At 31.9% G+C, this 20,881-nt stretch overlaps 1 protein-coding gene across 2 annotated transcripts; it reads left to right on the top strand.

Moving 5' to 3' along the window:
- The first annotated feature begins 6,031 nt into the window (after positions 1–6,031).
- LOC118200214 (uncharacterized) lies at positions 6,032–11,526 on the top strand. Of its 2 annotated transcripts, XM_085811087.1 has the most exons (4): positions 6,134–6,272; positions 7,065–7,225; positions 8,134–8,276; positions 9,162–11,526. In XM_085811087.1, the coding sequence occupies exon 4, from the start codon at positions 9,189–9,191 to the stop codon at positions 10,914–10,916; it is 1,728 nt and encodes a 575-aa protein (XP_085667213.1). In that variant the 5' UTR covers positions 6,134–6,272; positions 7,065–7,225; positions 8,134–8,276; positions 9,162–9,188; the 3' UTR covers positions 10,917–11,526. The 2 variants fall into 2 exon arrangements, with proteins under 2 accessions (XP_085667212.1, XP_085667213.1); XM_085811086.1 differs by lacking the exon at positions 7,065–7,225 and having other exon boundaries at positions 6,032–6,272.
- The last annotated feature ends 9,355 nt before the right edge of the window (positions 11,527–20,881 follow it).

Consider the following 20,881-nt stretch of genomic DNA (forward strand, 5'->3'; position numbering starts at 1 on the left):
GCTCAGGGAAAAAAAAGGTTCTTTCCATGACAGCTAACACTCTTGAGCTTTAAAAATGTATGAAAGAATTTTTTTTAATCCATTTCAGGGATTGAGTCTACTGGGAAACATTTTCTTAGAGCTCAGGGAATGTGTCTCCAGGTTGAATGCACAGCACACACGGATGGGAAGTCGAAACTCGAGTGGCTTAAAAAATAAATATACGAAAGCTGGGTTATCGAGCTGACTAGGAAAAATTTTCAGAGTTCTGGAAATAATTCTGAGTTCAAGCATGGGACATGAGAACCGAAATGTATTACAATCATCATGTCATCATTGTTTTCGAAAGCCAAAAGAACATCTCATGAAAGAACATCTTTTTTTCCTGGTTGTGGGATGGAGTAGAGATGCTGCATCTTGAACAACCCACACTGATCTGAACAGAAAAATGAAATGTTCTTATAGATATAAGAAATGAATTGAAAGTGAAAGTAAAAATGAAATTGTATTGGCTGGAAATATTTCTTGGCTGTTGAATTGGAAAAATATTTCCAGAGCTATTAAAAAAAAAAAAACTCTTCCTTTTTTTTTCTATTAATTTGATGTCTTCACTTTGTTTACTTTGGAATGGAGAAACCCAAATACTTTTTAAAACATATCCTTTTTAAAAACTTATCTTATCTTATAAACTTTAAACTCATCCTTTTTAAAACATATAATTCCTAGAATGAGTCATGGTCTATTTTTAGAAACAGTGAGACAACATTCCCACACAAAAGGGGGTAGGGTTAATTTTTATCATGTCTAGAAGACATGATAAAAATTAACACAATTTTTTTTTTTTTTTACATCTCAGAATTTTTTTTCTGAGCTCTGAAAATTTTGTCCCAGTCGGTAACCAATTGAAAAATTTCCAATCGGCTTTTACTTTCACTTTCAACTCTTTTCTATAAAAGCATTCCACGTTTTCTGTTCAGAACCGTGCGGGCTCTCCATGGTGCAACATGCTTTTTTCTCTCTCTACCTCATCTGCAGCTAGGGTGTTTTTCCTTCTTCAAGAAGTGGAATTTTTTGGGAATACCTTACAATTTCACGAGCTAGCTGTTTCTTATATTTCGAGGAGATTTCAATGAAATTGTTTATAGATGTCATCTATTGCAGATGGGGAAAAAGTCTATACTGGATCGCTGGAGACATCTCATCCAGATAGGTCACGTTATATTTTTTCCCACACCTAAATAAACTGGACATGAGCCATCCTTTTGTTTTCTCATCCAACAAAGATAGACACTGCAGACCGTTTTGGGTTTTCACTCTTCGCGAACCGAGACGAGCCGCAGCCACACTTTGCGTTTTCTATGAGCGCAATAATGGATTACGTGAGCAGCCATTTTGTTTCCCATCTCACCCAGATAGGTCATGTTGTATTTTGTTTCATGCACCTAGCCAATTTTGGACATGAGCCATCCTTTTGTTTTTTTTTGCCTATCGAACCAAGATAGACTCTGGAGACAATTTTGTTTCTCAACGGAAAAGTAAATTTTCTGAATGGGTACCGGTGTTCGCGTTTAGGGGAAAATGTTTCCTGTTTGAAAAGCTAGGGTTTTCGTTTGGATTTCGTCAGCAACCGTTTATCAGGTACTAGCGAAATTGGATGATCCATCCATGGATCAGAATTTCCCATCTGTAATTTGGATGGATCAAGATTTCAACATAGTTTAAGAAAAATCCTTCAATCCTATTTGAAAAGAGATGTCATGATATTGAAAGACATTTTTCCATGACGGACATTGAAAGACATTTTCCCATGACTGACATTGAAAGACATTGAAAGACATTTTTTCATGACGAAATCTCTCTATCCCACAGCTTCTTCTAAAGTGAAATTAAAGAGATTTTTCATACCGGGTTTTCAATTTTCACCTCAAACCATACCGTTGACGACGTGTGAGACACAAACCATGACATAAATTTCAGTTTCTATGACAGCTAACACGCTTGAGCTTTAAAAATGTATGAAAGAAGTTATGTTTAATCCATTTCAGCGATTGAGTGGGCTGGGGAAAAAAAAGGCCCTTTCCATGACAGCTAACACGCTTGAGCTTTAAAAATATACGAAAGAATTTATTTTTAATCCATTTCAGCGATTGAGTGGACTGGGAAATATTTTCTTAGAGCTCAGGGGAAAAAAAGGCTCTTTCCATGACAGCTAACACTCTTGAGGTTTAAAAATGTATGAAAGAATTTCTTTTTAATTCATTTCAGCTATTGAGTGGGCTGGGAAAAAAAAAGGCCCATTCATGAGAGCTAACATGCTTGAGCTTTAAAAATATAGGAACGAATTTATTTTTAATCCATTTCAGCGATTGAGTGGACTGGGAAACATTTTCTTAGAGCTCAGGGGAAAAAAAGGCTCTTTCCATGACAGCTAACACTCTTGAGGTTTAAAAATGTATGAAAGAATTTCTTTTTAATTCATTTCAGCTATTGAGTGGGCTGGGAAAAAAAAGGCCCTTTCATGAGAGCTAACATGCTTGAGCTTTAAAAATATAGGAACGAATTTATTTTTAATCCATTTCAGCGATTGAGTCTGTTGGGAAACATTTTCTTAGACCTCAGGGAAAAAAAGGTTCTTTCCATGACAGCTAACACGCTTGAGCTTTAAAAATGTATGAAACAATTTGTTTTTAATCCATTTCAGCGATTGAGTGGGCTGGGAAACATTTTCTTAGAGCCCAGGGAATGTGTTTCCAGGTTGAATGCACAGCACACACGGATGGGAAGTCGAAATTCGAGTGGTTTAAAAAATAAATATACGAAATTTGGTTCATCGAGCTGACTAGGAAAAATTCTCAGAGTTCTGGAAATAATTCTGAGTTCAAGCATGGGACATGAGAACACAAATGTATTACAATCATCATGTCATCATTGTTTTCGAAAGCCAAAAAAATTCCTCATGAAAGAACATCTTTTTTTCGTGGTTGTGGGATGGAGTAGAGATGTTGCATCTTGAACAACCCACACTGATCTGAACTGAAATATGAAATGTTTTATAGATATAAGAAATGAACTGAAAGTGAAAGTAAAAATGAAATTCTATTGGCTGGAAATATTTCTTGGCTGTTGATTGGGAAAAATACTTCCAAAGCTAAAAAAAAAAAAAAAAAAAAAACTCTTCCTTTTTTTTCTATTAATTTGATGTCTTCACTTTGTTTACTTTGGAATGGAGAAACCCAAATACTTTTTAAAACATATCCTTTTTAAAAACTTATCTTATCTTATAAACTTTAAACTCATCCTTTTTAAAACATATAATTCCTAGAATGAGTCATGGTCTATTTTTAGAAACAGGGAGAAAGCATTCTCACACAAAAGGGGGGTAGGGTTAATTTTTATCATGTCTAAGAAGACATGATAAAAATTAACAAAGTTTTTTTTTTTTTTTTTACATCTCAGATTTTTTTTTCTGAGCTCTGAAAATTTTTTCCCAGTCGGCAACCAAGTGAAAACTTTCCAATCGGCTTTCACTTTCACTTTGAACTCTTTTCTATAAAAGTATTCCACGTTTTCTGTTCAGAACCGTGTGGGCTCTCCATGGTGCAACATGCTTGTTCTCTCTCTACCGCATCTGCAGCTCTATGACAGCTAACACGCTTGAGCTTTAAAAATGTATGAAAGAAGTTATTTTTAATCCATTTCAGCGATTGAGTGGGCTGGAGGAAAAAAAGGCCCTTTCCATGACAGCTAACACTCTTGAGGTTTAAAAATGTATGAATGAATTTATTTTTAATCCATTTCAGCGATTGAGTCTGCTGGGAAACATTTTCTTAGAGCTCAGGGGAAAAAAAGGCTCTTTCCATGACAGCAAACACGCTTGAGGTTTAAAAAATGTATGAAAGAATTTATTTTTAATCCATTTCAGCGATTGAGTCTGCTGGGAAACATTTTCTTAGAGCTCAGGGGAAAAAAAGGCTCTTTCCATGACAGCTAACACGCTTAAGCTTTAAAAATATATGAAAGAATTTATTTTTAATCCATTTCAGCGATTGAGTGGACTGGGAAACATTTTCTTAGAGCTCAGGGGGAAAAAAGGCTCTTTCCATGAGAACTAACACGCTTAAGCTTTAAAAATATAGGAACAAATTTATTTTTAATCCATTTCAGCGATTGAGTCTGCTGGGAAACATTTTCTTAGAGCTCAGGGAAAAAAAAGGTTCTTTCCATGACAGCTAACACTCTTGAGCTTTAAAAATGTATGAAAGAATTTTTTTTAATCCATTTCAGGGATTGAGTCTACTGGGAAACATTTTCTTAGAGCTCAGGGAATGTGTCTCCAGGTTGAATGCACAGCACACACGGATGGGAAGTCGAAACTCGAGTGGCTTAAAAAATAAATATACGAAAGCTGGGTTATCGAGCTGACTAGGAAAAATTTTCAGAGTTCTGGAAATAATTCTGAGTTCAAGCATGGGACATGAGAACCGAAATGTATTACAATCATCATGTCATCATTGTTTTCGAAAGCCAAAAGAACATCTCATGAAAGAACATCTTTTTTTCCTGGTTGTGGGATGGAGTAGAGATGCTGCATCTTGAACAACCCACACTGATCTGAACAGAAAAATGAAATGTTCTTATAGATATAAGAAATGAATTGAAAGTGAAAGTAAAAATGAAATTGTATTGGCTGGAAATATTTCTTGGCTGTTGAATTGGAAAAATATTTCCAGAGCTATTAAAAAAAAAAAAAAAAAAAAACCTCTTCCTTTTTTTTCTATTAATTTGATGTCTTCACTTTGTTTACTTTGGAATGGAGAAACCCAAATACTTTTTAAAACATATCCTTTTTAAAAACTTATCTTATCTTATAAACTTTAAATTCATCCTTTTTAAAACATATAATTCCTAGAATGAGTCATGGTCTATTTTTAGAAACAGTGAGACAACATTCCCACACAAAAGGGGGTAGGGTTAATTTTTATCATGTCTAGAAGACATGATAAAAATTAACACAAATTTTTTTTTTTTTTTTTTTACATCTCAGAATTTTTTTTCTGAGCTCTGAAAATTTTTTCCCAGTCGGTAACCAATTGAAAAATTTCCAATCGGCTTTCACTTTCACTTTCAACTCTTTTCTATAAAAGCATTCCACGTTTTCTGTTCAGAACCGTGCGGGCTCTCCATGGTGCAACATGCTTTTTTCTCTCTCTACCTCATCTGCAGCTAGGGTGTTTTTCCTTCTTCAAGAAGTGGAATTTTTTGGGAATACCTTACAATTTCACGAGCTAGCTGTTTCTTATATTTCGAGGAGATTTCAATGAAATTGTTTATAGATGTCATCTATTGCAGATGGGGAAAAAGTCTATACTGGATCGCTGGAGACATCTCATCCAGATAGGTCACGTTATATTTTTTCCCACACCTAAATAAACTGGACATGAGCCATCCTTTTGTTTTCTCATCCAACAAAGATAGACACTGCAGACCGTTTTGGGTTTTCACTCTTCGCGAACCGAGACGAGCCGCAGCCACACTTTGCGTTTTCTATGAGCGCAATAATGGATTACGTGAGCAGCCATTTTGTTTCCCATCTCACCCAGATAGGTCATGTTGTATTTTGTTTCATGCACCTAGCCAATTTTGGACATGAGCCATCCTTTTGCTTTTTTTTTGTCTATCGAACCAAGATAGACTCTGGAGACAATTTTGTTTCTCAACGGAAAAGTAAATTTTCTGAATGGGTACCGGTGTTCGAATACTTTTGTGGCCGACTGTACATCCCTCTGTTTGTTACGAAGTACGAAAGATACGCCATGAAGGAAATATTATGATATCAACCTGTACTGATAAGATCAACCGGTGGTCCACAAAGCTAACATTCGCCACCTGGGCATTGATTGTTTTTCACTTTCTCTGCTTTTGGTTTTTTCCCCTTTCTTTTCAGATCAACCCCCAGGCGAATGGCCGTGTGGACATTCGCTCCTGCAACTCAACCGCCTTTTCCTAAATCTGGCAACAGCTACAGCAGCTGGCAGAGGTTTGCGGGCGCCGCTTTTTCGGATGGCCTAGAGTCTCCTTTTCCCATCGATAGAAAGATTTGTGTCAACGATAGGGGAATGGCCGGTTTATCGATTACGAGTTTCAAAGTCCGTCTCGTGTATGAACCTTTGTGTTTAGAGGCAAAATGAATTTTGCGAAATCTTGGAGCGAATTTAAAGAAATACTTCGCAGACACGAAGTAGAAACTGTAACAAAATATGTTTACTACTATGGAAAGTCATTCGATAAAGAGAGTAAGTAATTTTTGAAGATGTAATGAGTAAATAAAAATCCTCTAGAATGTAAATGCTTTCTTTGGTTGTTTAGTTGATATTTGGCCATTTTGTTCCAAAGAACTTATCGGCACTAATTTGTATTAATTTTATTGCGTAAGATCTAGTTGATGTTGCGAGATTCGGTCCAAGTTGAAAAAAGGGTTTATAGACGTTCATATTCATTAATTTTGTTGCATAAGGTGTAATAGCGTTATGTTTGATTTTTATTTGGTTTCATTGTCAGGTATTGCATGTTTTTTTTTTTTTTTTTTTTTTTTTAAATAGCTGATGCTTCACGAAACATTCCGTACTATATTAAACATTAAACAAGATATACCGTGTTAGATTTGAAAATTTTTATTGTTGTTTCTTGAGAAACTCGACAATTGTCTCGATGACTACTATATTTTTCATCCTATTTTAGTGTATGAATGCAGTCTGTTGATTTGAAATATAATCATTTAATAGTCTATAAAGAAAATCCATTCTTTAGTTTTATCATTAACAACATGTTTCAAAATAACCTTATAATAAACACTACCAATTCAAAAAATATTCTGTTTTATTTTCAGGTAAATAGTTCACCATAAAATTATAATGCATTGAAATATCAGGAAGTTATAATAATAAAGATATTGAATTTTAGAAAACAGGAAAGTTTTCTGAAATGTATATATATTTCTTTAGTGATGTGATATATATATTTCTTTAGTCTATGAATGCTACTTATCTTGTGTGTAAAGTCACATTACTGTCTATTTTGACTCTTAGCACCAATGGACTAGCAGATAAGATAGCTGAATACTGGATGTTTGATCAAGGTACAAATACTGTTGAATGGATTAGCTGCATGGGAATTTTCCTGTTCTCCTTATATATAAGTGAATACAAGACAGTTTCCCATTAGACCTTCTCAAAGGCATCCTTTTTGCGTAAGGCAGCTAGCTCATTCTATACTTTACCTAGCATATATAATTTTAATATGAGACAAAATGACATAATATTTTTACATAATACATAATTTTTTACATAATTTAATGCTTTTAATATCTCTCTATGTTTGCAGTAGGTGCTGCTTAATGTGATTACATTTGCCCATTTTTGATAATATAAGATGATGAGAAAAGTATCTTTTAAAATAGGAATTGAATTAACTATAAATATAACTAGCCACTTTCTTAACATTTTAATTAGGAAAAATAAAGGTTTGTTTATCAATTGTTTACAGTCTTCATTGCAAAAGTTCATTTGAGTAGTCCATAATGTTTCTGAAATTTATTGGACCAATTCTATACCTATAATCTTAATACTTGGAGGGCATCCTTGTTTAAAGAGATTTTGCCAATGTAAAATCTGAAATTGGGCAAAAACGCAAGTGTATTTTGGCAAAGATGTTTTCAGGAATTTTTACCTCCCTTTTGAAGAAGAGGGAACTGTGCTGAAGCCCTTCCAAATCAATAGCTATTGAAAATTCGTATGAAATTAAGTTTTTTTTTTAATTTTATTGTTTTGCGCTTTTTTCTAAATGCTTGATTAAAATCATTTTCGTTCTTCAGTTTAAGAAATTTATTGTATAATATTTTGATTATATTAACCAAATTGAGCAAATAAAATTGCAGCAAATGATGCATTTTTTATGTTTCCATATATGAAAGAGCAGAACTTAGAAATTCAATAGCAATATACACGACATCAGCTGCAATACATTAAGCAGTGTCTACAGTATGTAGTATATATAGAGACAGTTAAATGTATAATATGTTTATAGAGATCTGTAATTTCTTTCTTTTAAAAATCAAAGCTTATCAGATTGTGATCTAAATCAAAATTTTCTTTCCAGTTGAACTAACTCCAGATTTACGATTAAACTGGTTAGATGATATTCCCTATTTCCACTTTGGGCGAAAAACCTATGTTTGCCATCAAGGAAAAGATCTGAATAAACGTCAAAAGGAAAATTATGCTAAAGAAAAAAATGAAAAGGTAAAATAACATTGTTATATTTAAAAATTTATACAAAAATATCACCTCTTGGATTATATATATATATATATATATGTGTTTTTTTTTTTTTTTTTTTTTTTTTTTTAATGTCAAACTGATCATGCTTTTGGTAAAGCATATTCCAAGAACCAGACAACTAAAAAAGTTAATTTGTCCAGCTGTAATTAATGTTACCCGAATGTACAGGATGCCTCAGTTCAAGGTAGAAGTTTATTTAACTTTTTGTTCTAAGATGGTCTTAGTAATTTTAGAGAATTTTTTTTTAAGGAAAAAATATAATTCTGTCACGTATGAGCAAGATGTATTGAAGGTATTCTATGATAAAGTATACACACTTTTTGACATAAAAACAAAAGGTATTTTTAGAGTCACAATGTAAAAAAGAGAAATGATTTTTTGTGTTTCTTTATTCAACATATTTTTCTAAATAGTTTTTTTTTTTTTTTTTTTTTTTTTTTTTTTTTGCCAAAAGAGGGTTTTGAACAGTAATATTTTCCTAAATAAATAATTCAGTAATTGACATGCAAATAAAATGATGTTTTCAGGCCAGAAATAAAGGCTTTTTATGCTAATTATATTCTAACCAATTTGCTACAAATAGAAATAAGTTGTTCAAAGTGAAGTTTTATTGGTTATGTTTCTTTGAAGAAGTAATTTGATCTATTGTTATAAAAATGGAAGATCCTTTTTACAGCTTTTTTTAAAGGAAAGAAATGACGAAATGACTCCTCTTTTTTTTTTTTTTTTTTTTTTTTTAATAATTTGCTATGAACAGAAAGTTTTTAAAATTGAACCTTTATCAATAATTAGTTTTAGATGACTGTGCTGGAATTTCTAAATTTTACTGTGATAAATATGTTACAGGTAGTGCCAACCCGAAAAAGAAAGATTATGATATCTCGGAAAATTAAGGAAAAACTAGCCAATAAAGATAGTATTGCTGGTGAAGAAGTTTTCATGTTTAATTTACCTAATAGCCAAGATCATCAAAATCATCTAATGGGTAACATGGCTGCAGTAATAGAACCTATAGATGCTAGAGTGTGGCATTTCATAGCTTCTAAAGTTAAGAATGGAAAATGCAATGCCACTGTAATTGCAGAGCTATTAGAAGTATACGTTTCAACTGAATTGGGAGAAACTGATAAAACGCGCAGACGATTTTATCCAGAAATGGAGGCAATAAGGAAAATAATAAGCCAAGCAAAATCCGATATTAGAACTAGTAAAATTGACCAGGAAAATACAGAAATGTTAATAAATAGCTGGGATACTTCCAAGTGTTCTGTTTTTTTTAGACCATGTACTGAAAATACATATGATGGTACTGAGCCAAATGACTTTACAGATTCAAAACTAAATCTGCTATTTGTATATCAAAGTGAAGAAATGAAAAATTTATATGTCTTATATGGTTCTAATCTTGTTCTTCTCGACGCGACCTATCAAACCTGTAAGTATGCTCTCCCACTTTATTTTTTAGTTGTCAAAACAAATGTGAACTATCAAATAGTGAGCATAATAATTACACAAAATGAAACAGCCAAAGCATTAGAAGAAGCTCTTATAATTATTAAAAATTGGTCGCCTCTCGTTAGACCAAAATATGGGATGGTTGATTTTGCAATGGAAGAAATTACAAGTTTGGAAAATGTCTTTACAGGAATTAAGGTTTTTATATGTAGTTTCCATCGAGAGCAGGCATGGTCAAGATGGGCTTCTAAAAAAAAGAATGCAGTGGTTCCCAAAGAAGAGCTTTTGTGTAAATTACGTGCCATAGCAAATGCTCCAACTCAAGATGAAATGGTTGCAGCAATAGAGGTATTAAAATCATGGAAGCAATATGAAGCTGTGAAAGATTATTTTGAATTAACATGGTTCAAGGAAATTGAGAGATGGGCTTTGGCTTACAAACCAAATGACTTATTCATAAACTCGAACAATGGTGTTGAACGCTTAAATGAGGAACTAAAATATAGATATCTTCAGGGATATAAAAACTGTATGCTGTCTGAAATAATTAAGATCTTGGTTGAGAAATTTCTGCCAGAAAGATATAGAATTTATGTCAGAAAAAATCTGAGTATGCTTTCGCAGGCCAGATTATACAATGAACATGTACCAAATTATTTAATCAATAAGCCAAAATGGTTAATTGATCACATAAAAACAAAATTAAGAGCTGCTGAAGTTTATGTGGGTAGTATAAAAAAAATTTCACATGGCTTCTTTAAAGTTTCTTCTGAAACTAAGCATGATGCAGTTTATTCTGTCACGTTTGATGAACAGAAACAACTGTGTCAATTCACATGCTTAGATTTCAGAAGAAACCGACTGCTGTGCAAGCATATTGTGTTTGCTGGCATGAAGTTTCCAGCCTGGAGTTTGGAATGTACTGCAGAATGGCTATTTTCAATACCTATTTTCAAAGTTGATGAAGATTTAGTCTCAAGAAATATTTCAGGCACCAGAAAACGAAACTATTCATCAACTGAAACTCCTTCAGATGGAACATCAGATAATTTACCCACCATATCTGAAGAAGCAACGTTGAGTAAAAAAAGAAATTTGATCAATGAGTGCGATGCAAATTACAGATCAATTCGGTCACTCCTTTGAAATTTAGATAGCGAAAATTTACACAATGTAGCCAACTCTTTGAAGGAGATTTTCGAGTCTGCTTCAAAAACAGTTATGCTAGATGAAAATACTGGTCTACCGCTTCAAATTGAAAAAAAAAAATTAAACTAAAAAAAAGTAAAAGAATTGTCAAGAAGTATGGTCAACTAAACCTCCATCGCCGTAGAAATACCAGAGTTGGAATAAAGGTGGATATACATAAAGAAACCATTTCAGTAGATGGCCAGTAATTAAAATTAGTATAAAACCTAAAGCAGGCTACAAAGAGCCTTTGGCAAAGGTGACACCCCCACCTCTGAGTGGATAATAGAGTAATCTCGGGGACCTGCATGCCATGGATACACTAATACTTATTTTCAAATAAAATAATAAATTTCATACTTTTAGGATAATCTTAAATACTGAATATTATCATACTTGAAATACTTTAGTATGTGCATTTATTTTCGGATTCTTCAGAATTTATAGTGAAAAAACTGCTACAACTATATACTATCAAATACCAGATTTCAGACAATTAAAATTGACGATAATTCAAAGTATAACATATAAGTTTTGTACAATTCAATAAACATAATACATGTTATTATTTAGTAATATTTATTTCCTGAACAACTTTACAAACACTTATTTGAGAGTCATATAACTTATTTCTATTCAATAATGCTGCAGCTGCATTGATTGTCACGATCAAGACATATGAGCAATATAGTATTTAATGCACTCAAAACTGAATCTGGTAAAGACTTACGGCATATTGGTTACCAAATGCATCTAAAGCAAACCAGTATGCAGGGTTAGTTTTACAGGTTCACTTGTTTTCAAATTAGCAACTCTGTAAAAGTTTTACTCTTGGTTGTACTGACACTGCCTGTTCTTTCTCATATCTAATTGTAGTTATTTGGTTGTAATATGCAGTAAAGGTAAGAACACTGGTGTAATATGCTGTAATTTTTATGTTAGATAGCCCAGTTACATGACTACAACATTTTTCCACTACTTTTTTTACACTGTAAACTCGGTTTAGAAAGTTATTTTCCATGATTTTGGGGTGTTGTATAATACATCATATGGAATAACTACAGTTAAATGTATTCATTCAAAAGAGGATATATTGTCTTGCTGAATCTTTTCCTGTACTTATTGTTTGATTTAATATTTCCAATGTGGTGGATTGACCATCATGGAATCATAGCATCCAGTAGATCTTTCAATATAACTCCATTCAGATATTCACATTTATATTATTGTAAATTAACGTAGAAGACAGATTGACAGATATTCTCAGTTCATAGTGCCAAAGTGTTTTTTAATAATGCTAAAATACAATTAAAAAAAAAGATTACTCATGTTATTATGTAGAATTAATGTTAAAATTCCATACAAGAAACAAGCATCGATTAATTGTGTTATATAGAATTAAAGAATAAACAGTCAGGTAGAAATTTATAAATGCATAAAACACAACAAAAGGCAGGGCTGCATTTATTCATCCAGTTCATTGAAAAAGTTGTGGCTTTCCTAGACCCCTACCCCTTGTCGAACATGTAGGTTGTTTCGAATGTTGTCATGAGTAACTAACATAAAATATAATTTTTACCCCAAATTAGTATGTTATAATTTTTGAATAAAAGAAGAGTGAGATAAGTGGTTATTCTAGCCGAAATAAAGTGTGCGTCGAGTTCCAGTAAAGACCCAAAAATGTCATCTGGGAAAGCTGAGAAAGGGGAAACGAGCTAGCTTTAACCTGAGTCTAGAGATGCATATAATACATACATACAATACAGATAAGTGTGAGTAAACTGGTGCACTTAAATTATAACATAAGTCACAAATGTACATTACAGGTAAAGCATGTCAATTTAAATAATATGTGTATTAAGTATGGCCATAGGCCATTTACAATTATTTGGGTCATTCACATTATAATCGTAAACCCTTATAACAGGGTTGTCTTCAAATCTTTAAATTCAGAAAAACTTCTAAAATCGTAATTTTTTCTATAGAAGAATTTCTATCCTCAGAAAAATAAATGTTAAAGAATTGAAATATAAAATTTGTGCATTTTATGCAGAAAGTAAAAAGAAATTCATTATTTCATTATAAATTTAATCATAAACAAAAATCTGCTTAATATTTTTAACAATAATAAGAGAATTTCAAAGATTATTTCAAGTATTTCATTTTGATGTCCAGTGATATTAAAAATTGTTTTAAATTTTGACTTACAGATGCCCTAGAGGAGTTGCATGGTATCTAAAATTTCTATGAAACACAGTTTGAAAACCTTCAGACTACTCGAAAACTTCAGATTATGTGAAAAAAGAAATGTAGATGTAAAGAGCAGTGATTAAAAAGTTTTAATGACCAAAATATTTTCATTCCATCAGATTATTTGTGTATTTTGAAGAAGACACAATCAGATAATAAGATCACAAATAGAGGATGTTTTTTTTTTTCTTTTTTTTTGGGGGGGGGGTATTATTGCATATACCATACATTTTAACATATAGAATATTCTTGGATTGTCTACTGAAAAAAGTACATAATATATGTAAATTTTAATATATAAGAAGTAATGCAAATATTTCAATAAATGAATGGATAAAAAATGGTCTTCTTAAACAACCTCATGTTTAAATTACTTAGAGGAATTTATGCGAACATGTTTCTGTTGGCATTAATTAAACATTAACAAATGTAGATGAACACAAATTGCATAATGTATTTTAATTGAATATATGTTTTGGAATGAAAAATGTAAACAGCCTTAATATACTTAATAACTCGGATTTGTAATGCATATATTTTTATTTCCAGTGGCAGACAAAAGTATTTATACAGACACACTATCAAATAAACACACACAAACAAATATATCACACACTAAATAAACAGAGAATAAGGAAGCCTATTTACTACTGCTTGAACATACTCTAGGCTTCCAGTAACAGCCACAGAGATCCTGTACAAAGAGAGCCATGCATTTTGCAGATGGTGGAGGTTCGTATCTTGGGCTTTTATCACAAAGGACGAATACAGAATTTTTTAATCAAAAAGTTTTGCTGAATAATGACGAGTTAAAATACAAGTTATTATGATGGAATTAGCCTTTGGGTATCGGAAATGAATATGTAGTTGAAGAACGAAGGTTTGCTTTAAATTACAGATTTCTAATACATTAATTTAATTATGTGTTTTAAAAATATCATTTTAATATAATATTTTTCTAATACATTTATTTTATTATCCAAAATTATTTTCTAATTAATGGAAAGATACAGCATAACTTTCAGTGATCCATTGTCAAAAAAAGGCTTCTTCTGGACAGCTTAATAATAGTACAAGGAAATAAGCTTATTTTATGCATGCCTTGTGGCATGAGATAATGAATTTCTGAAGTATTTTAAAAACTGTAAAAATATGTACATATACCATAGAAATGATTTTTAACACTAAATAAAATTCAATACGTGCCCATAGTAAGATCAACTTATGAAAGCTTTTTTACCAAACTGGAAATCATTGCATAAGGAGGAAAATTTCCAAAAGCCATTTTTAAATTTTTATAATATGACTAACGATAAGGTATTGCTTTTTGATCAATAACATGGGTTGTTTGAACTAATAAAGAAAAACAGCTGAATGCACATATTAGTAACCTTAAATTGCATCAGTATTACAGCGAGTTAATTCTAAATCACAAAACACTTCTGTAAGACAGTCAGATACAGCTGCTACAAAAAATTTTCTATGGAAGTGGTTGTCTTAGGTGATATTTGATGTCAATGTTATTAAATTACCACTTTTGTTATCATCATAGTGTGATATGCATCTCTCTGTGTATACATTTTGAATCTGAAATAATGCATTCAGCATAGCATATATACTTTAGGGATAATTGGGTGTAAAGAAAAGTCAATAAATACAAATTTATTCGCATACAAAAATAATTGTATGGTTAAAATGTACACAAAATGATGAAAATACATAGTTTTTTTTATTATTAATTACCAGACATAAACAGCACATAAATCTTAACACTAAGCAGGATTATAATTTAAAAAGAAATCAATAGCAAACAAAAATCCACAAAATATTAGTTCACTTGAAGCATTACACATCTTAATATCTGCTGCAAGAATGAAAAAGAAACATGTGCCTACATGAGAAGCAACAGAAAGAAATTGGAGAGTATGGTTAAATAATAAAAACCAAATCCTTAATATCATCTACTGACAGAAAGAGAACAAAATGCAAATAAGAAGCAAATTTCTTAAAAGCTAACAATAAAGAAGAGATTAAAATTAGGATGAACTGTCATATTTTTATTGACATAAAACATCAGATGCCACTTGAAATCAAATGTTAAGTGAAGTGGTGCCCCCACCCCAGTATAATTTTTCGATGTAGAGAAATGAAAATCGTAGACAAAACAAAATTTATAAATTTCTTTCCTCCAGACATAAGTTTGTGCTGTTTAGTACAAAATTTAAGACACGCATCTCAGCTGTTCGGAGCAAAATTTTAACGCTGTCTTTGCTTGATCATTGTATATGAAACAACACAGTCAGAGAATATTATAGATATTCAAAGAAGTATTCAGTTGGTATTTCTCTAAGATTATATTACATATATAAGAAAGTGCTTGTGTGGTATAGTATTATAATGTTTATAATAACACATTATACTATATTTAATTTTTTTACTAAATCAACCCCGTTTATTCGTATATATATGCACACACAATTAAGTACACAATATATTAAAATAGATATATCACCTAAAAAAGATATATCCCTATGAACAAAACAAAAATTATGGGTCATTCAAATAAATAAAAATTCAGTGATTCTTTTGCTCCCTACGTAATTATTACTTTAAATCGTACATATACAATCAGTAGTCTAATATATATTTTACAATCAGGCATTATTACTACTTAGTCAACAATACAGACATATCTAAATTTTCATTATTGTTTACACTCATTACATGCACAATTGCGGTTTTTTATTTTAACAACAGAAATGAACTAAACATATCAATACTCTTGATCATTGTATCAGCAATATGAGCAAGTTTCTGTGTATCATACAGATTTATTCGCATTGCGCCCAGTCTCGTATACCGCAAAAAAATAAATAAATAAAATAAAATATGAAGGTGAAGGCCCTTTTCCGTTCCGCAAAATTTTCCACAATTCCGCCTAAAACGTAAACAAGCGTCTACGGAGAGAAGGCAACTTTTGGGATCATGAATCTGATCCTCCCGTCTTACGCGCATCTCAGTTTGCGCATCATGTGACGTTAACAGATACGTCAAAAATGTGTCTGTTTACATTTTGCATTTGACTTCGTGCGTTTTATGCTGCGTTAGTATGTGAATTTTGCTTTCACATATTTATAATGAACTGAAGAATCTCTCAATAAAAGACCCTTCTTACGGCCAAATACTTAGGAATATTGTGAGGATTCTGCTTCAGAATATTATAATATATAGCACCAATTTAAATGAGCTGGGTGGTGATATCAATGATCATTCAAGACAATAGATCTGAAATTCACATTTCCGCTTTGATTACGATTGGTAACATCTTTCAGAAAACTGTAATTTCAAAATCTTACAACTGTTCTATTTGCAAAAAGTGTTTTTCAAATGCCAGCAATTTATAGCATCATTTGAAGAACATACATTCCAATAAAAAGCATATTTCTACTGCTGAAATATTTAATTCCAATTCAGATCATGCATTTTATAAAGTCGTCAATGATAATTCGATTTCATATACTTTTGCTTCAAAATCCAGTATAACTTCAAAAAAGTTTTAGCTGCCCTGATTCCAAAAAAATGTTTCTCAAGTAACAGCAATCTAAAATGTCACTGCATGAAATTGCATATATCACAACAAACAACATTACTCAAAGCAAGTAAAAATAAAGTTTTCCAATTTAAATGCAGTTTATATAGTCGTCAGTTCAACAATAATAAAAATTTATTATTTTCACAATCAGATAGTGCATTTACTGCCCTTGAGTGTTCATCATTAAAAAATTATATAAATGCACATTATGTAATGAAGGTTTTCCAAAGGAAAACTTTTCATTACATTTGCAAATGGAACATGAAATAGTCATTGAAAAAGAAAGAGATTTCTCTGTGTTTAATGATTTCATGTTGTGAAAGGAGAATTTTGAAATGGAAACATAATCTAAATTTTTTTAACTTACAAAGAAACATGACCCATTACATGTAAAAGATATTTATTTTGTATGCCATCATTCAGGACATTATTTTATATCTAAAGTGCAAGGCATGGGACATTTAAAAATACAAGGGAGTAACAAAATTAATGCTTATTGCCCAGTAAGCCAGTTTAATAATGGAAAATGTACTGCTTATATAGAAAAACCCATTGTAAGTCATAGAAAGGGTATAGGGCATCTGTCTCTTACAAAATTAGAACGGCAGTTATACCATTCTAATGTTAATTTATGTAACTTAAATTGCTGGAAAAGTATCTTTTGATGAAATTTTAGATAAAATTCAAGATTCTGTATATGATACTGCATCTTTTGACAAAGAATGATTTATGGAATATTGAAAATTCGGTACTCTTCCGTTATCAGAACCAGAATCAGAAATGTATGCATGTATGGCTGGATGGATGTGTTCATGTATGCATATATATATGTACATATGAATGTATACATTTCTGAATCTGGTCCCAGTAACAGAAGTGTACCGAAAATTCTTATAATCCACAATCAAATGCTGTAAGGCATAAAAATGATTGTATAAATGTTAATGAAATGCCTGGGGTTAATGAAATTACTAGTGAGGATAACAACTCTTTTATTTTATAAGCCTTAAAATAGAATTTTAGAAAGTTATCCTGAATTTTAAAATGATGATTTCACATTAATGAAAATGAATGACTCCCAGAGGCACTTTCTTCAGAAGTTGGGATCAGACTATATATGTATAAATGGTACACATAGGTTGAACGGTTACAGAATTGAATTAATCACACTTCTTTTACTTGATGCTTTGCTTCACGGCTTTCCCTGTGCATTTATTATTACAAACAGAACTGAGCAGGAAGTTTTGTCTGTTTTCTTTGCACATCCGAAAGATAAAGTATGTCAGTTAACACCCGAAGTATTTATGAATATGAATACAAGCTAGTTTTGGCTCACCAGCGGCCGAACGGTAAAGTCACTGAACGCTGGTAGTTTGGTCCGAGGTTCAAGTCCCTCAAACGGGCTGTCTGCATGGGCATTTCCATGTTTTTCCCCATGTGTAATGTGTATACGAGCCAGTTTCCCTTAGAATGTCCTCCACAAAGGCATCTCTCCCCTTAGGCAGATGGCCATCAAGTGCTTTGCCATAATAAAATAAACCAAACCAACAAACTAGTTTTGATTAAAAAGTCTTCCATGAAGGTATTTCTTCCCCCACATGATCTTTGCCATATTCCAGTTCCAACAATCAAATCAACACATTGTTATTTAACTACTTAATTTGAAGATTTTTGGGCCCACCAGCGGCCGAGCGAGCGATAAAGTCGCTGAACACTAGTAGTTCGGTCTGAAGTTCGAATCCCGTGAACGGGCTGGCTGCATGGGCGTTTTCGTGGTTTTCCCCATGTGTAACGTGTATAGGAGCCAGTTTTCCATAGAAAGTCCTCCACGAAGGCATCCCTCCTCTTAGGCAGATAGCCCTCGAGGCTTTGCCATAATCACACGCACACATTTTGAAGATTTTATAACAGATTATGAAATATGCAATATTATATTGATGCAAAAATATATTTTTTACTCAATTCTGGAGGAGGGGGCAAGTGTTCATTTTCCCGTTTCCTGCAGATTCCTACAGTCTAGCATTTTCAAACCTAAAACATGATAACCCTAAGTAACATATCACCATCATTGGTACGCATTAGAGCAAACAGATCACTAGAATTTGCATATCTTCTATGTCTATTTGCTTCAATATTAAATCAAAGTTTGTAATAGTTAATGTGAAAGGCTTGAAATAAACAGTATGCATGATTGTTTAGAGCTCATATTAGCAATATCATTATTGTTTAGAGCCTGTTCTCTGGAAGTAATTTACAAACTTGCTGGGAATTTTATTAAAAATGATATACTTTTCTGTAGTTGCTGCATAAAAAGTAAAAGCCGTGTGTTGGCCATCCCTGGTGTAGGACGGTAAGGATAAAAATTGCCTTTCTCTCAACATGTTGCAATGCAGTGAATATAACTGAGCTTTAACTTCAAATATCTTGAGTTATACTTTGTGCAGCAAATGAATGACATATGTGTTATCCTTGTTTCATTCTTACTTTTAAGCAATTCTACTGCAGAACGTAGCTTGAGAGTTATACACCAGAAATATGAAATACTTGTCAGCTGGACTAACACGACAGATTTACATCAGTGGACAGGGCCGTCCCTAGGCCATTGGCTGCCTGTGTATTTTCCTAAAAATACAGTGCCCAAATTTAAAAAAAAAATTCTTAATGATTAGTTGAATTTTTATTTCATACTCACTAAGTACTTATATGTGACAAATTGTATAAAAAGTATTTACATGTGACAAGTACAATGAATTAAAAATATTTAGTTGTGGTATCGCGAGTGTTCAGCTGTTGCATAATTTTACAGCTGCACCGCGCTAGGAACGGCCCCGACAGTGGAAGATAACCATATTCAAATCATGACAAAATTACTTTGGCAACAACACAATCAACTGGCTATTAAATTGCTGGTGAAGGTTACTTATCAAGTTCCTATAATTAATAAATATCCTTATTCAGGACTTAATTTCTAAACTTAGAAGTGCCAGAACCCTATGCTAAACTGTCAGCAAAGGAAAAGAAAAGTAAATAAATAAATAAAATGACTGTTACAATCATTAATAATTTAAAAATTAAATAGTTAATTAATACCAAATTAATTCATTATTATTTAATTAATATTAATAAGTATCAATTATTTTTAATTAATGATTGTTATTTAATTAATAAATTATTAAAGTAATTAAAATTAAGTAAAATGTAAAGAGATAAATTAAAATTTAATAAGCGATTTGTAATACAGTTTTACTGCAAAAAATTAAATGTTTGAGATCAAATTTTTGTTCAGTTGCATAAAAGAAGTGCCAGAGCCTTATTTATGATTTATTCCAAAAACTAAGAAGTACCGGAGCCAGGCTCCGGTGCAATTTAAGCTCTGTCTCTATTAACTTTTTAATAAACTTACACATTTAGTCATTATGAATATCTTAAACTTCCATTAAGTTATAAGGTTATTCTTGGTCTAATAATGGAATTTTAGTCTTATAACCCTAATATAATTATCACTTGAGATATTATGACAAAGCTTTATGAAAGATTTTAAAACAACCTTTTTATTTAAACTGAACTTTTAACAAAACAGAGCATGGCCTGAACTTAGAGCATAACCACAGCTAGTGGCGATGCAAATAAATGCGAACAATCAAATAAATGAAAAATGTTGATCAGTAGTCTAAGACTACATAGTTAATTATTAAGCTAGCCACTAATTTACTGGCACATCAGATTAAAGTATCGGTGGCATGAGAACACAAAGCTGATACTTTTAATTATACTAGAGCTGGAAGAATCTGACCATCCAACACAGATGCCAGAAACACTCTCTAAAGATCCAAAATCCTCAATTTAAATAATGGAGGTAGAAATAAGAGGAGAGGTCTTAACTGGTTTTCCTCGTGTACTGCCCTGAAGCAGTAGTGCACCTCTCGTGGAAACCAAACTATTCAGTGACTATCCATTAAGATCAATAGGTTTTAACATAATCGGCGGTAAACATTTTGTAATTACATCGTAAATATACATATAAATATATATATTTTCTTTTTCCGTAATACTTCAAAGTCATAAGTATGTAAAAAGAAAA

This window comes from Stegodyphus dumicola, chromosome 2 (genome assembly GCF_044657685.1).
Source record: "Stegodyphus dumicola isolate Sdum_Otavi_A_Nest chromosome 2, ASM4465768v1".
Taxonomy (NCBI): Eukaryota; Metazoa; Arthropoda; class Arachnida; order Araneae; family Eresidae; genus Stegodyphus; species Stegodyphus dumicola.

Bases quoted from the DNA above. Each gene is read 5' to 3' on its own strand.
- LOC118200214 (XM_085811086.1), top strand. From the start codon at position 6,164: ATGAATTTTGCGAAATCTTGGAGCGAATTTAAAGAAATACTTCGCAGA. The intron at 6,273-8,133 runs GTAAGTAATTTT...TTTTCTTTCCAG, and splicing joins AAAGTCATTCGATAAAGAGA to TTGAACTAACTCCAGATTTA. The intron at 8,277-9,161 runs GTAAAATAACAT...AATATGTTACAG, and splicing joins CTAAAGAAAAAAATGAAAAG to GTAGTGCCAACCCGAAAAAG.